The sequence below is a fragment of the Octopus bimaculoides genome, chromosome 1 (genome assembly GCF_046866305.1).
Source record: "Octopus bimaculoides isolate indiv1 chromosome 1, ASM4686630v1, whole genome shotgun sequence".
Lineage (NCBI taxonomy): Eukaryota > Metazoa > Mollusca > Cephalopoda > Octopoda > Octopodidae > Octopus > Octopus bimaculoides.
The window spans coordinates 154,053,333-154,069,560 of NC_142928.1; the positions used below are offsets into that span (position 1 = coordinate 154,053,333).

Consider the following 16,228-nt stretch of genomic DNA (forward strand, 5'->3'; position numbering starts at 1 on the left):
CGCAACAGTCAAGATTTTTAATGACGTTTGATACAATTAAATATTAGCAAGGAGGTGACGTACGAAAACGCGCAGATAAATATTTCTGATAAATTTGTAAATAATATAATTTAACATGAAAATGTTATGTAGAAATTCAGTAATTTCTATATAAAAGAAATCCGCGACAATAAGTTATTAACTGAGCGATTATTTTTCTAGCACACCTCACTCAATATAATTAATAATGTTGTACTATAACTAGTAATCATAAGAGATCTGTTATATTAAAACAGTACCAAATTAGGAGACACTTACCAACTGTGGCTTCGGCCTCAGATGGTTGTTCTGAATAGGGAATGAAAGACAATATAATCAGCATTTCACCTCATACAGATATAATATACGAAGACATAGTTACGAAGATAACCAAACATTCATTCACAAATATACACATACCTATTTTAAAGTTATATGTCATAAAGTTTTGTAATAAAATGCAGGACAATATATTATCTTAAATTCAACGCGACAATATATGTTCACTTCCATCATTTAGAAGGGAGGCAACAAAGAGAAACTTTTGGTAAGAGCGACGTCAAATTTGATACGTTACAAGCATATTTCAACTATACAAGATTCATTTCGATTAATACGCTACGCATTTCCAAACAAGTTATAGTGAGGTAGTTAAATAGAAAGCTAGATCTATCGAGATAAGTTCGTAAACTGAAGTTCTCTCACCTTTAGGACGCTCGTCCTGTTGCACAACATCTGTGAAATAATTAAATGACATGTGAATTTCATGCTGAGAACTGATGAACACATCACTAATCTCTACCAATATATCAATCTAGTTTTGCAATTGCAAAGCGTTTCACCCACCGATTTCCCATTGCATGATTCGCTTTATTCTTTCAGTACGATTTCATTGTATATATATATGAAGCGCAGAGAAAATATCTCGAAATCTTTAGTGCGATTATTAATTTACACGTTAGTGCGATGTGAATATATTTTCAGACGAGTTACTTTCTTTAAAATAAAGTTTCTCTGCAAATAATCATAGGCACTTCAATTTTAACATGATAAATTTACACAATACGTTTCAGATGTAGGAAGCGACTCGGTTTACAAGCTATTATATTGAAATGCAAATAAAGTATCACAGCATCTCAATCTTTTACATGCTATCGTTCGTCCATTACTAATTGTCTTATTTCTTAATGAATATTTATTCCCTTTCAACAATATTTACGAAGACTTCTCTAAGGTAACTCAGCGACAAGCATAAGCAGGAAATCACGAAAATAATCTCTCACTCACCAACTGTAGACTCCACTTCAGAACGAGTTTCTAGAGAAAGGCAAACGTAAATATAAACCCTCAACACTTACATCACACTATTTATTATGACAGACAACTATTAAATATATTGAACTCGTATAGAATGAGTGGTTTTCAAATGATAAATTTACGAGTCTAATCCAGTTACCCCAATTCAAGGAAACACTTTACAAACTTATCGTCATACTTTAACAGAGTGGAAAATGCTTACACGAAAGTAATACTAATTGATTAGTTGGAGGAATTTTGCTTTCATTTTACTAAAGAATTAACGTCGAAATATATGTTACATATCTAGCTTATTGGTACACATCACGAGAAAAGTTTCTTCGGAAGCTTACCTGTGCGTGTTACTTTCTCCGTTACAACTTCTGTGAAATTAATGAAATATGTAATTAAATATTTGGAAAGATGATTTGAAGCAGAATGCATAGTTATATGGCGATTACATGGGGAATCATAGTAGCTAACTACGTCTTGTAGATCTCAAATTTTCTCAAAAGCACCCGTATTTTCAGTAATATATACATGTATGAATGTTTATATATATCTATATGCACACATATACACATACACACACAGACACTTACACACACACAGACACACAAACACACACATACACGCACACATATATATATATATATATGCAGTTTATTTTGTGCTTTGTTGCACTTTTCACCCTTTACACATCTTCCTTCTAATCACATGTGTAGACAATATGAGTTTGCTGCATCATACATGCGAAAAATCATTTCAGCTATATATAATCGCGATCTCCACGGACTTTTCCGCTTGATTTTTATATTTCAAATAATGTTTATTTACGTAACAAATACGATAAATTGGTAAGTTTAGGTAATTATGTAATTACAAATATATATAATTCGGTGTGTAAGTCAGGATATTAAATGGAAAAGTAACCTTACATACAAGTATGAAATTGTCTCTTGTCAAATGTCAGCATGTAAGCAAGCTTGCAGTTGTGTTTGTCTGTGTGTTTAATCTACATATTAGTTTCTGTTTTCTTCTGCAGCTACTAATGTGTTTAACTACCACTTTGCTATACATCCTGCAAAGAATACATGTGTTGAGCGGAAGCAATATGTCACACGTTCAATTTATATAAAAATACGTTTTCCTTACATTACAAAGAAATTCATTCTTTAAACACTTTACACGTGTGTAATCTATTCTCGAAAATTTCTTGCTTTTCCGTTCGTTCACTGTTCTCTAATACTACTGGCTATTTTGAAATTCAGACGTTTGAACGACGATGAAAGAAAAGGAACAAATCAACTGTCACAACGAAGCGACGAAACATTTGACACCAACAACTGCTAAGTAGCACGTTTGAAATACACAAAGCAAACACGAGTGTGGAGAAAGCGCAACGCAATGTGGAAAAAACACGGATATATTTCTGAATGTTCTGCATTTTAAACAATCTTAAACCATTAGTGCCCATGGTCCTTTTTTAACGACCAGAATGATAATCTAACATATTTCTGCAAAAGCTGTATTCCTTTTAGATATCTTTAGTTCGTCATCTAGATTGGAGTGTCATTCAAAAGATTGTAATAAAGATATTTTTTATATATTTAGAATGAGATAAAGTCGTATAAATAAAGATTGTTGGTAATAAATTAAACAAAAGAAATTGGGCATTAATGGTCTAATATACAACCACGTTCTAGACGATATGGTGTGACATGGAATGAATTGGAACTGGTGTTGAGTATTATATAGTGTCCCTTCTTAATATAGCATATATGGCTCGATAGCTCGCCACTTCTGCAGCGTAGCATATAGAAGTTTTTCATGTAAATCTGGACCTGGAATAGGTACCTCTATTTGATTTCCTTTGTAATAGCATGCAGTGTGATCTTATCAATGTATGTGTGTAAGTAGGCTGTGTTAAGTGTAATGAAATATATTTTTGCGTGACTTTCTTTGGCTAGCAATTTCTAATATACCTGACAATTGACGGTAAGCCTAAACGTTGAAAGCGAATGAAATTATTACATATTAAACTCACCAACGGTAGATTCAACTTCAGATGGTTTTTCTGAACGAAATCAAAATAAAGTACAATAAGAATGTTGCTAAATTATTCGATAGGAAAATATATAATGTGTAAATGTTCGTTCATATGTCTTCTTAAGTAACAGACCACATATGATCTCTGTAAAATGCTTTTATTACACTGATACACTCATACGTTAACGTTACATATTCGGTCTGTAGTTGAATGGAGCATCATTATGTATTCAATACAGATTTATGATTATTTAATAAAACTCCGACGTTCACTAAACAAATTCAGAATTAATTCGCGAATTTAAGAGAAAACATTTATACAGGAAAATATACGATCAGTATATATTGAATTTTAAGTAACTCTCTGCCATAATATCAAATCTTCTTACCTATGCGAGTTTCGGTTTCTCTGATAATTTCTGTGAAATTCAAAACGAAAATCGTTAACTATGTCGTCGGCCATTTCGCAACAGTCAAGATTTTTAATGACGTTTGATACAATTAAATATTAGCAAGGAGGTGACGTACGAAAACGCGCAGATAAATATTTCTGATAAATTTGTAAATAATATAATTTAACATGAAAATGTTATGTAGAAATTCAGTAATTTCTATATAAAAGAAATCCGCGACAATAAGTTATTAACTGAGCGATTATTTTTCTAGCACACCTCACTCAATATAATTAATAATGTTGTACTATAACTAGTAATCATAAGAGATCTGTTATATTAAAACAGTACCAAATTAGGAGACACTTACCAACTGTGGCTTCGGCCTCAGATGGTTGTTCTGAATAGGGAATGAAAGACAATATAATCAGCATTTCACCTCATACAGATATAATATACGAAGACATAGTTACGAAGATAACCAAACATTCATTCACAAATATACACATACCTATTTTAAAGTTATATGTCATAAAGTTTTGTAATAAAATGCAGGACAATATATTATCTTAAATTCAACGCGACAATATATGTTCACTTCCATCATTTAGAAGGGAGGCAACAAAGAGAAACTTTTGGTAAGAGCGACGTCAAATTTGATACGTTACAAGCATATTTCAACTATACAAGATTCATTTCGATTAATACGCTACGCATTTCCAAACAAGTTATAGTGAGGTAGTTAAATAGAAAGCTAGATCTATCGAGATAAGTTCGTAAACTGAAGTTCTCTCACCTTTAGGACGCTCGTCCTGTTGCACAACATCTGTGAAATAATTAAATGACATGTGAATTTCATGCTGAGAACTGATGAACACATCACTAATCTCTACCAATATATCAATCTAGTTTTGCAATTGCAAAGCGTTTCACCCACCGATTTCCCATTGCATGATTCGCTTTATTCTTTCAGTACGATTTCATTGTATATATATATGAAGCGCAGAGAAAATATCTCGAAATCTTTAGTGCGATTATTAATTTACACGTTAGTGCGATGTGAATATATTTTCAGACGAGTTACTTTCTTTAAAATAAAGTTTCTCTGCAAATAATCATAGGCACTTCAATTTTAACATGATAAATTTACACAATACGTTTCAGATGTAGGAAGCGACTCGGTTTACAAGCTATTATATTGAAATGCAAATAAAGTATCACAGCATCTCAATCTTTTACATGCTATCGTTCGTCCATTACTAATTGTCTTATTTCTTAATGAATATTTATTCCCTTTCAACAATATTTCCGAAGACTTCTCTAAGGTAACTCAGCGACAAGCATAAGCAGGAAATCACGAAAATAATCTCTCACTCACCAACTGTAGACTCCACTTCAGAACGAGTTTCTAGAGAAAGGCAAACGTAAATATAAACCCTCAACACTTACATCACACTATTTATTATGACAGACAACTATTAAATATATTGAACTCGTATAGAATGAGTGGTTTTCAAATGATAAATTTACGAGTCTAATCCAGTTACCCCAATTCAAGGAAACACTTTACAAACTTATCGTCATACTTTAACAGAGTGGAAAATGCTTACACGAAAGTAATACTAATTGATTAGTTGGAGGAATTTTGCTTTCATTTTACTAAAGAATTAACGTCGAAATATATGTTACATATCTAGCTTATTGGTACACATCACGAGAAAAGTTTCTTCGGAAGCTTACCTGTGCGTGTTACTTTCTCCGTTACAACTTCTGTGAAATTAATGAAATATGTAATTAAATATTTGGAAAGATGATTTGAAGCAGAATGCATAGTTATATGGCGATTACATGGGGAATCATAGTAGCTAACTACGTCTTGTAGATCTCAAATTTTCTCAAAAGCACCCGTATTTTCAGTAATATATACATGTATGAATGTTTATATATATCTATATGCACACATATACACATACACACACAGACACTTACACACACACAGACACACAAACACACACATACACGCACACATATATATATATATATATGCAGTTTATTTTGTGCTTTGTTGCACTTTTCACCCTTTACACATCTTCCTTCTAATCACATGTGTAGACAATATGAGTTTGCTGCATCATACATGCGAAAAATCATTTCAGCTATATATAATCGCGATCTCCACGGACTTTTCCGCTTGATTTTTATATTTCAAATAATGTTTATTTACGTAACAAATACGATAAATTGGTAAGTTTAGGTAATTATGTAATTACAAATATATATAATTCGGTGTGTAAGTCAGGATATTAAATGGAAAAGTAACCTTACATACAAGTATGAAATTGTCTCTTGTCAAATGTCAGCATGTAAGCAAGCTTGCAGTTGTGTTTGTCTGTGTGTTTAATCTACATATTAGTTTCTGTTTTCTTCTGCAGCTACTAATGTGTTTAACTACCACTTTGCTATACATCCTGCAAAGAATACATGTGTTGAACGGAAGCAATATGTCACACGTTCAATTTATATAAAAATACGTTTTCCTTACATTACAAAGAAATTCATTCTTTAAACACTTTACACGTGTGTAATCTATTCTCGAAAATTTCTTGCTTTTCCGTTCGTTCACTGTTCTCTAATACTACTGGCTATTTTGAAATTCAGACGTTTGAACGACGATGAAAGAAAAGGAACAAATCAACTGTCACAACGAAGCGACGAAACATTTGACACCAACAACTGCTAAGTAGCACGTTTGAAATACACAAAGCAAACACGAGTGTGGAGAAAGCGCAACGCAATGTGGAAAAAACACGGATATATTTCTGAATGTTCTGCATTTTAAACAATCTTAAACCATTAGTGCCCATGGTCCTTTTTTAACGACCAGAATGATAATCTAACATATTTCTGCAAAAGCTGTATTCCTTTTAGATATCTTTAGTTCGTCATCTAGATTGGAGTGTCATTCAAAAGATTGTAATAAAGATATTTTTTATATATTTAGAATGAGATAAAGTCGTATAAATAAAGATTGTTGGTAATAAATTAAACAAAAGAAATTGGGCATTAATGGTCTAATATACAACCACGTTCTAGACGATATGGTGTGACATGGAATGAATTGGAACTGGTGTTGAGTATTATATAGTGTCCCTTCTTAATATAGCATATATGGCTCGATAGCTCGCCACTTCTGCAGCGTAGCATATAGAAGTTTTTCATGTAAATCTGGACCTGGAATAGGTACCTCTATTTGATTTCCTTTGTAATAGCATGCAGTGTGATCTTATCAATGTATGTGTGTAAGTAGGCTGTGTTAAGTGTAATGAAATATATTTTTGCGTGACTTTCTTTGGCTAGCAATTTCTAATATACCTGACAATTGACGGTAAGCCTAAACGTTGAAAGCGAATGAAATTATTACATATTAAACTCACCAACGGTAGATTCAACTTCAGATGGTTTTTCTGAACGAAATCAAAATAAAGTACAATAAGAATGTTGCTAAATTATTCGATAGGAAAATATATAATGTGTAAATGTTCGTTCATATGTCTTCTTAAGTAACAGACCACATATGATCTCTGTAAAATGCTTTTATTACACTGATACACTCATACGTTAACGTTACATATTCGGTCTGTAGTTGAATGGAGCATCATTATGTATTCAATACAGATTTATGATTATTTAATAAAACTCCGACGTTCACTAAACAAATTCAGAATTAATTCGCGAATTTAAGAGAAAACATTTATACAGGAAAATATACGATCAGTATATATTGAATTTTAAGTAACTCTCTGCCATAATATCAAATCTTCTTACCTATGCGAGTTTCGGTTTCTCTGATAATTTCTGTGAAATTCAAAACGAAAATCGTTAACTATGTCGTCGGCCATTTCGCAACAGTCAAGATTTTTAATGACGTTTGATACAATTAAATATTAGCAAGGAGGTGACGTACGAAAACGCGCAGATAAATATTTCTGATAAATTTGTAAATAATATAATTTAACATGAAAATGTTATGTAGAAATTCAGTAATTTCTATATAAAAGAAATCCGCGACAATAAGTTATTAACTGAGCGATTATTTTTCTAGCACACCTCACTCAATATAATTAATAATGTTGTACTATAACTAGTAATCATAAGAGATCTGTTATATTAAAACAGTACCAAATTAGGAGACACTTACCAACTGTGGCTTCGGCCTCAGATGGTTGTTCTGAATAGGGAATGAAAGACAATATAATCAGCATTTCACCTCATACAGATATAATATACGAAGACATAGTTACGAAGATAACCAAACATTCATTCACAAATATACACATACCTATTTTAAAGTTATATGTCATAAAGTTTTGTAATAAAATGCAGGACAATATATTATCTTAAATTCAACGCGACAATATATGTTCACTTCCATCATTTAGAAGGGAGGCAACAAAGAGAAACTTTTGGTAAAAGCGACGTCAAATTTGATACGTTACAAGCATCTTTCAACTATACAAGATTCATTTCGATTAATACGCTACGCATTTCCAAACAAGTTATAGTGAAGTAGTTAAATAGAAAGCTAGATCTATCGAGATAATTTCGTAAACTGAAGTTCTCTCACCTTTAGGACGCTCGTCCTGTTGCACAACATCTGTGAAATAATTAAATGACATGTGAATTTCATGCTGAGAACTGATGAACACATCACTAATCTCTACCAATATATCAATCTTGTTTTGCAATTGCAAAGCGTTTCACCCACCGATTTCCCATTGCATGATTCGCTTTATTCTTTCAGTACGATTTCATTGTATATATATATGAAGCGCAGAGAAAATATCTCGAAATGTTTAGTGCGATTATTAATTTACACGTTAGTGCGATGTGAATATATTTTCAGACGAGTTACTTTCTTTAAAATAAAGTTTCTCTGCAAATAATCATAGTCACTTCAATTTTAACATGATAAATTTACACAATACGTTTCAGATGTAGGAAGCGACTCGGTTTACAAGCTATTATATTGAAATGCAAATAAAGAATCACAGCATCTCAATCTTTTACATGCTATCGTTCGTCCATTACTAATTATCTTATTTCTTAATGAATATTTATTCCCTTTCAACAATATTTACGAAGACTTCTCTAAGGTAACTCAGCGACAAGCATAAGCAGGAAATCACGAAAATAATCTCTCACTCACCAACTGTAGACTCCACTTCAGAACGAGTTTCTAGAGAAAGGCAAACGTAAATAGAAACCCTCAACACTTGCATCACACTATTTATTATGACAGACAACTATTAAATATATTGAACTCGTATAGAATGAGTGGTTTTCAAATGATAATTTCATGAGTCTAATCCAGTTACCCCAATTCAAGGAAACACTTTACAAACTTATCGTCATACTTTAACAGAGTGGAAAATGTTTACACGAAAGTAATACTAATTGATTAGTTGGAGGAATTTTGCTTTCATTTTACTAAAGAATTAACGTCGAAATATATGTTACATATCTAGCTTATTGGTACACATCACGAGAAAAGTTTCTTCGGAAGCTTACCTGTGCGTGTTACTTTCTCCGTTACAACTTCTGTGAAATTAATGAAATATGTAATTAAATATTTGGAAAGATGATTTGAAGCAGAATGCATAGTTATATGGCGATTACATGGGGAATCATAGTAGCTAACTACGTCTTGTAGATCTCAAATTTTCTCAAAAGCACCCGTATTTTCAGTAATATATACATGTATGAATGTTTATATATATCTATATGCACACATATACACATACACACACAGACACTTACACACACACACAGACACACAAACACACACATACACGCACACTCACACACATATATATATATGCAGTTTATTTTGTGCTTTGTTGCACTTTTCACCCTTTACATATCTTCCTTCTAATCACATGTGTAGACAATATGAGTTTGCTGCATCATACATGCGAAAAATCATTTCAGCTATATATAATCGCGATCTCCACGGACTTTTCCGCTTGATTTTTATATTTCAAATAATGTTTATTTACGTAACAAATACGATAAATTGGTAAGTTTAGGTAATTATGTAATTACAAATATATATAATTCGGTGTGTAAGTCAGGATATTAAATGGAAAAGTAACCTTACATACGAGTATGAAATTGCCTCTTGTCAAATGTCAGCATGTAAGCAAGCATGCAGTTGTGTTTGTCTGTGTGTTTAATGTACATATTAGTTTCTGTTTTCTTCTGCAGCTACTAATGTGTTTAACTACCACTTTGCTATACATCCTGCAAAGAATACATGTGTTGAACGGAAGCAATATGTCACACGTTCAATTTATATAAAAATACGTTTTCCTTACATTACAAAGAAATTCATTCTTTAAACACTTTACACGTGTGTAATCTATTCTCGAAAATTTCTTGCTTTTCCGTTCGTTCACTGTTCTCTAATACTACTGGCTATTTTGAAATTCAGACGTTTGAACGACGATGAAAGAAAAGGAACAAATCAACTGTCACAACGAAGCGACGAAACATTTGACACCAACAACTGCTAAGTAGCACGTTTGAAATTCACAAAGCAAACACGAGTGTGGAGAAAGCGCAACGCAATGTGGAAAAAACACGGATATATTTCTGAATGTTCTGCATTTTAAACAATCTTAAACCATTAGTGCCCATGGTCCTTTTTTAACGACCAGAATGATAATCTAACATATTTCTGCAAAGCCTGTATTCCTTTTAGATATCTTTAGTTCGTCATCTAGATTGGAGTGTCATTCAAAAGATTGTAATAAAGATATTTTTTATATATTTAGAATGAGATAAAGTCGTATAAATAAAGATTGTTGGTAATAAATTAAACAAAAGAAATTGGGCATTAATGGTCTAATATACAACCACGTTCAAGACGATATGGTGTGACATGGGAAGAATTGGAACTGGTGTTGCGTATTATATTGTGTCCCTTCTTAATATAGCATATATGGCTCGATAGCTCGCCACTTCTGCAGCGTAGCATATAGAAGTTTTTCATGTAAATCTGGACCTGGAATAGGTACCTCTATTTGATTTCCTTTGTAATAGCATGCAGTGTGATCTTATCAATGTATGTGTGTAAGTAGGCTGTGTTAAGTGTAATGAAATATATTTTTGCGTGACTTTCTTTAGCTAGCAATTTCTAATATACCTGACATTTGACGGTAAGCCTAAACGTTGAAAGCGAATGAAATTATTACATATTAAACTCACCAACGGTAGATTCAACTTCAGATGGTTTTTCTGAACGAAATCAAAATAAAGTACAATAAGAATGTTGCTAAATTATTCGATAGGAAAATATATAATGTGTAAATGTTCGTTCATATGTCTTCTTAAGTAACAGACCACATATGATCTCTGTAAAATGCTTTTATTACACTGATACACTCATACGTTAACGTTACATATTCGGTCTGTAGTTGAATGGAGCATCATTATGTATTCAATACAGATTTATGATTATTTGATAAAACTCCGACGTTCACTAAACAAATTCAGAATTAATTCGCGAATTTAAGAGAAAACATTTATACAGGAAAATATACGGTCAGTATATATTGAATTTTAAGTAACTCTATGCCATAATATCAAACCTTCTTACCTATGCGAGTTTCGGTTTCTCTGATAATTTCTGTGAAATTCAAAACGAAAATCGTTAACTATGTCGTCGGCCATTTCGCAACAGTCAAGATTTTTAATGACGTTTGATACAATTAAATATTAGCAAGGAGGTGACGTACGAAAACGCGTAGATAAATATTTCTGATAAATTTGTAAATAATATAATTTAACATGAAAATGTTATGTAGAAATTCAGTAATTTCTATATAAAAGAAATCCGCAACAATAAGTTATTAACTGAGCGATTATTTTTCTAGCACACCTCACTCAATATAATTAATAATGTTGTACTATAACTAGTAATCATAAGAGATTTGTTATATTAAAACAGTACCAAATTAGGAGACACTTACCAACTGTGGCTTCGGCCTCAGATGGTTGTTCTGAATAGGGAATGAAAGACAATATAATCAGCATTTCACCTCATACAGATATAATATACGTAGACATAGTTACGAAGATAACCAAACATTCATTCACAAATATACACATACCTATTTTAAAGTTATATGTCATAAAGGTTTGTAATAAAATGCAGGACAATATATTATCTTAAATTCAATGCGACAATATATGTTCACTTCCATCATTTAGAAGGGAGGCAACAAAGAGAAACTTTTGGTAAAAGCGACGTCAAATTTGATACGTTACAAGCATATTTCAACTATACAAGATTCATTTCGATTAATACGCTACGCATTTCCAAACCAGTTATAGTGAGGTAGTTAAATAGAAAGCTAGATCTATCGAGATAATTTCGTAAACTGAAGTTCTCTCACCTTTAGGACGCTCGTCCTGTTGCACAACATCTGTGAAATAATTAAATGACATGTGAATTTCATGCTGAGAACTGATGAACACATCACTAATCTCTACCAATATATCAATCTTGTTTTGCAATTGCAAAGCGTTTCACCCACCGATTTCCCATTGCATGATTCGCTTTATTCTTTCAGTACGATTTCATTGTATATATATATGAAGCGCAGAGAAAATATCTCGAAATGTTTAGTGCGATTATTAATTTACACGTTAGTGCGATGTGAATATATTTTCAGACGAGTTACTTTCTTTAAAATAAAGTTTCTCTGCAAATAATCATAGTCACTTCAATTTTAACATGATAAATTTACACAATACGTTTCAGATGTAGGAAGCGACTCGGTTTACAAGCTATTATATTGAAATGCAAATAAAGAATCACAGCATCTCAATCTTTTACATGCTATCGTTCGTCCATTACTAATTATCTTATTTCTTAATGAATATTTATTCCCTTTCAACAATATTTACGAAGACTTCTCTAAGGTAACTCAGCGACAAGCATAAGCAGGAAATCACGAAAATAATCTCTCACTCACCAACTGTAGACTCCACTTCAGAACGAGTTTCTAGAGAAAGGCAAACGTAAATAGAAACCCTCAACACTTGCATCACACTATTTATTATGACAGACAACTATTAAATATATTGAACTCGTATAGAATGAGTGGTTTTCAAATGATAATTTTATGAGTCTAATCCAGTTACCCCAATTCAAGGAAACACTTTACAAACTTATCGTCATACTTTAACAGAGTGGAAAATGTTTACACGAAAGTAATACTAATTGATTAGTTGGAGGAATTTTGCTTTCATTTTACTAAAGAATTAACGTCGAAATATATGTTACATATCTAGCTTATTGGTACACATCACGAGAAAAGTTTCTTCGGAAGCTTACCTGTGCGTGTTACTTTCTCCGTTACAACTTCTGTGAAATTAATGAAATATGTAATTAAATATTTGGAAAGATGATTTGAAGCAGAATGCATAGTTATATGGCGATTACATGGGGAATCATAGTAGCTAACTACGTCTTGTAGATCTCAAATTTTCTCAAAAGCACCCGTATTTTCAGTAATATATACATGTATGAATGTTTATATATATCTATATGCACACATATACACATACACACACAGACACTTACACACACACACAGACACACAAACACACACATACACGCACACTCACACACATATATATATATGCAGTTTATTTTGTGCTTTGTTGCACTTTTCACCCTTTACACATCTTCCTTCTAATCACATGTGTAGACAATATGAGTTTGCTGCATCATACATGCGAAAAATCATTTCAGCTATATATAATCGCGATCTCCACGGACTTTTCCGCTTGATTTTTATATTTCAAATAATGTTTATTTACGTAACAAATACGATAAATTGGTAAGTTTAGGTAATTATGTAATTACAAATATATATAATTCGGTGTGTAAGTCAGGATATTAAATGGAAAAGTAACCTTACATACGAGTATGAAATTGTCTCTTGTCAAATGTCAGCATGTAAGCGAGCATGCAGTTGTGTTTGTCTGTGTGTTTAATGTACATATTAGTTTCTGTTTTCTTCTGCAGCTACTAATGTGTTTAACTACCACTTTGCTATAAATCCTGCAAAGAATACATGTGTTGAACGGAAGCAATATGTCACACGTTCAATTTATATAAAAATACGTTTTCCTTACATTACAAAGAAATTCATTCTTTAAACACTTTACACGTGTGTAATCTATTCTCGAAAATTTCTGGCTTTTCCGTTCGTTCACTGTTCTCTAATACTACTGGCTATTTTGAAATTCAGACGTTTGAACGACGATGAAAGAAAAGGAACAAATCAACTGTCACAACGAAGCGACGAAACATTTGACACCAACAACTGCTAAGTAGCACGTTTGAAATTCACAAAGCAAACACGAGTGTGGAGAAAGCGCAACGCAATGTGGAAAAAACACGGATATATTTCTGAATGTTCTGCATTTTAAACAATCTTAAACCATTAGTGCCCATGGTCCTTTTTTAACGACCAGAATGATAATCTAACATATTTCTGCAAAGCCTGTATTCCTCTTAGATATCTTTAGTTCGTCATCTAGATTGGAGTGTCATTCAAAAGATTGTAATAAAGATATTTTTTATATATTTAGAATGAGATAAAGTCGTATAAATAAAGATTGTTGGTAATAAATTAAACAATAGAAATTGGGCATTAATGGTCTAATATACAACCACGTTCAAGACGATATGGTGTGACATGGGAAGAATTGGAACTGGTGTTGCGTATTATATTGTGTCCCTTCTTAATATAGCATATATGGCTCGATAGCTCGCCACTTCTGCAGCGTAGCATATAGAAGTTTTTCATGTAAATCTGGACCTGGAATAGGTACCTCTATTTGATTTCCTTTGTAATAGCATGCAGTGTGATCTTATCAATGTATGTGTGTAAGTAGGCTGTGTTAAGTGAAATGAAATATATTTTTGCGTGACTTTCTTTAGCTAGCAATTTCTAATATACCTGACATTTGACGGTAAGCCTAAACGTTGAAAGCGAATGAAATTATTACATATTAAACTCACCAACGGTAGATTCAACTTCAGATGGTTTTTCTGAACGAAATCAAAATAAAGTACAATAAGAATGTTGCTAAATTATTCGATAGGAAAATATATAATGTGTAAATGTTCGTTCATATGTCTTCTTAAGTAACAGACCACATATGATCTCTGTAAAATGCTTTTATTACACTGATACACTCATACGTTAACGTTACATATTCGGTCTGTAGTTGAATGGAGCATCATTATGTATTCAATACAGATTTATGATTATTTGATAAAACTCCGACGTTCACTAAACAAATTCAGAATTAATTCGCGAATTTAAGAGAAAACATTTATACAGGAAAATATACGGTCAGTATATATTGAATTTTAAGTAACTCTATGCCATAATATCAAACCTTCTTACCTATGCGAGTTTCGGTTTCTCTGATAATTTCTGTGAAATTCAAAACGAAAATCGTTAACTATGTCGTCGGCCATTTCGCAACAGTCAAGATTTTTAATGACGTTTGATACAATTAAATATTAGCAAGGAGGTGACGTACGAAAACGCGTAGATAAATATTTCTGATAAATTTGTAAATAATATAATTTAACATGAAAATGTTATGTAGAAATTCGGTAATTTCTATATAAAAGAAATCCGCAACAATAAGTTATTAACTGAGCGATTATTTTTCTAGCACACCTCACTCAATATAATTAATAATGTTGTACTATAACTAGTAATCATAAGAGATTTGTTATATTAAAACAGTACCAAATTAGGAGACACTTACCAACTGTGGCTTCGGCCTCAGATGGTTGTTCTGAATAGGGAATGAAAGACAATATAATCAGCATTTCACCTCATACAGATATAATATACGTAGACATAGTTACGAAGATAACCAAACATTCATTCACAAATATACACATACCTATTTTAAAGTTATATGTCATAAAGTTTTGTAATAAAATGCAGGACAATATATTATCTTAAATTCAATGCGACAATATATGTTCACTTCGATCATTTAGAAGGGAGGCAACAAAGAGAAACTTTTGGTAAAAGCGACGTCAAATTTGATACGTTACAAGCATATTTCAACTATACAAGATTCATTTCGATTAATACGCTACGCATTTCCAAACCAGTTATAGTGAGGTAGTTAAATAGAAAGCTAGATCTATCGAGATAATTTCGTAAACTGAAGTTCTCTCACCTTTAGGACGCTCGTCCTGTTGCACAACATCTGTGAAATAATTAAATGACATGTGAATTTCATGCTGAGAACTGATGAACACATCACTAATCTCTACCAATATATCAATCTTGTTTTGCAATTGCAAAGCGTTTCACCCACCGATTTCCCATTGCATGATTCGCTTTATTCTTTCAGTACGATTT

At 32.2% G+C, this 16,228-nt stretch overlaps 1 protein-coding gene across 1 annotated transcript in view; it reads right to left on the minus strand.

Annotated features, from left to right (window-relative positions):
• LOC106869541 (uncharacterized) overlaps window positions 1–16,228 on the minus strand; it is a 502,813-nt gene that overhangs the window by 207,796 nt on the left and 278,789 nt on the right. The window contains exons 172-197 of the mRNA XM_089360195.1: window positions 16,044–16,073; window positions 15,618–15,647; window positions 15,245–15,274; window positions 14,854–14,883; window positions 13,156–13,185; window positions 12,794–12,823; window positions 12,212–12,241; window positions 11,786–11,815; window positions 11,413–11,442; window positions 11,022–11,051; window positions 9,324–9,353; window positions 8,962–8,991; window positions 8,380–8,409; window positions 7,954–7,983; window positions 7,581–7,610; window positions 7,190–7,219; window positions 5,496–5,525; window positions 5,134–5,163; window positions 4,552–4,581; window positions 4,126–4,155; window positions 3,753–3,782; window positions 3,362–3,391; window positions 1,668–1,697; window positions 1,306–1,335; window positions 724–753; window positions 298–327 (exon numbers count right to left, since the gene is read on the minus strand). Of these exons, the coding sequence (XP_089216321.1) occupies window positions 298–327; window positions 724–753; window positions 1,306–1,335; window positions 1,668–1,697; window positions 3,362–3,391; window positions 3,753–3,782; window positions 4,126–4,155; window positions 4,552–4,581; window positions 5,134–5,163; window positions 5,496–5,525; window positions 7,190–7,219; window positions 7,581–7,610; window positions 7,954–7,983; window positions 8,380–8,409; window positions 8,962–8,991; window positions 9,324–9,353; window positions 11,022–11,051; window positions 11,413–11,442; window positions 11,786–11,815; window positions 12,212–12,241; window positions 12,794–12,823; window positions 13,156–13,185; window positions 14,854–14,883; window positions 15,245–15,274; window positions 15,618–15,647; window positions 16,044–16,073 (780 nt within the window). The remainder of the gene's footprint in view (window positions 1–297; window positions 328–723; window positions 754–1,305; window positions 1,336–1,667; window positions 1,698–3,361; window positions 3,392–3,752; window positions 3,783–4,125; window positions 4,156–4,551; window positions 4,582–5,133; window positions 5,164–5,495; window positions 5,526–7,189; window positions 7,220–7,580; window positions 7,611–7,953; window positions 7,984–8,379; window positions 8,410–8,961; window positions 8,992–9,323; window positions 9,354–11,021; window positions 11,052–11,412; window positions 11,443–11,785; window positions 11,816–12,211; window positions 12,242–12,793; window positions 12,824–13,155; window positions 13,186–14,853; window positions 14,884–15,244; window positions 15,275–15,617; window positions 15,648–16,043; window positions 16,074–16,228) is intronic.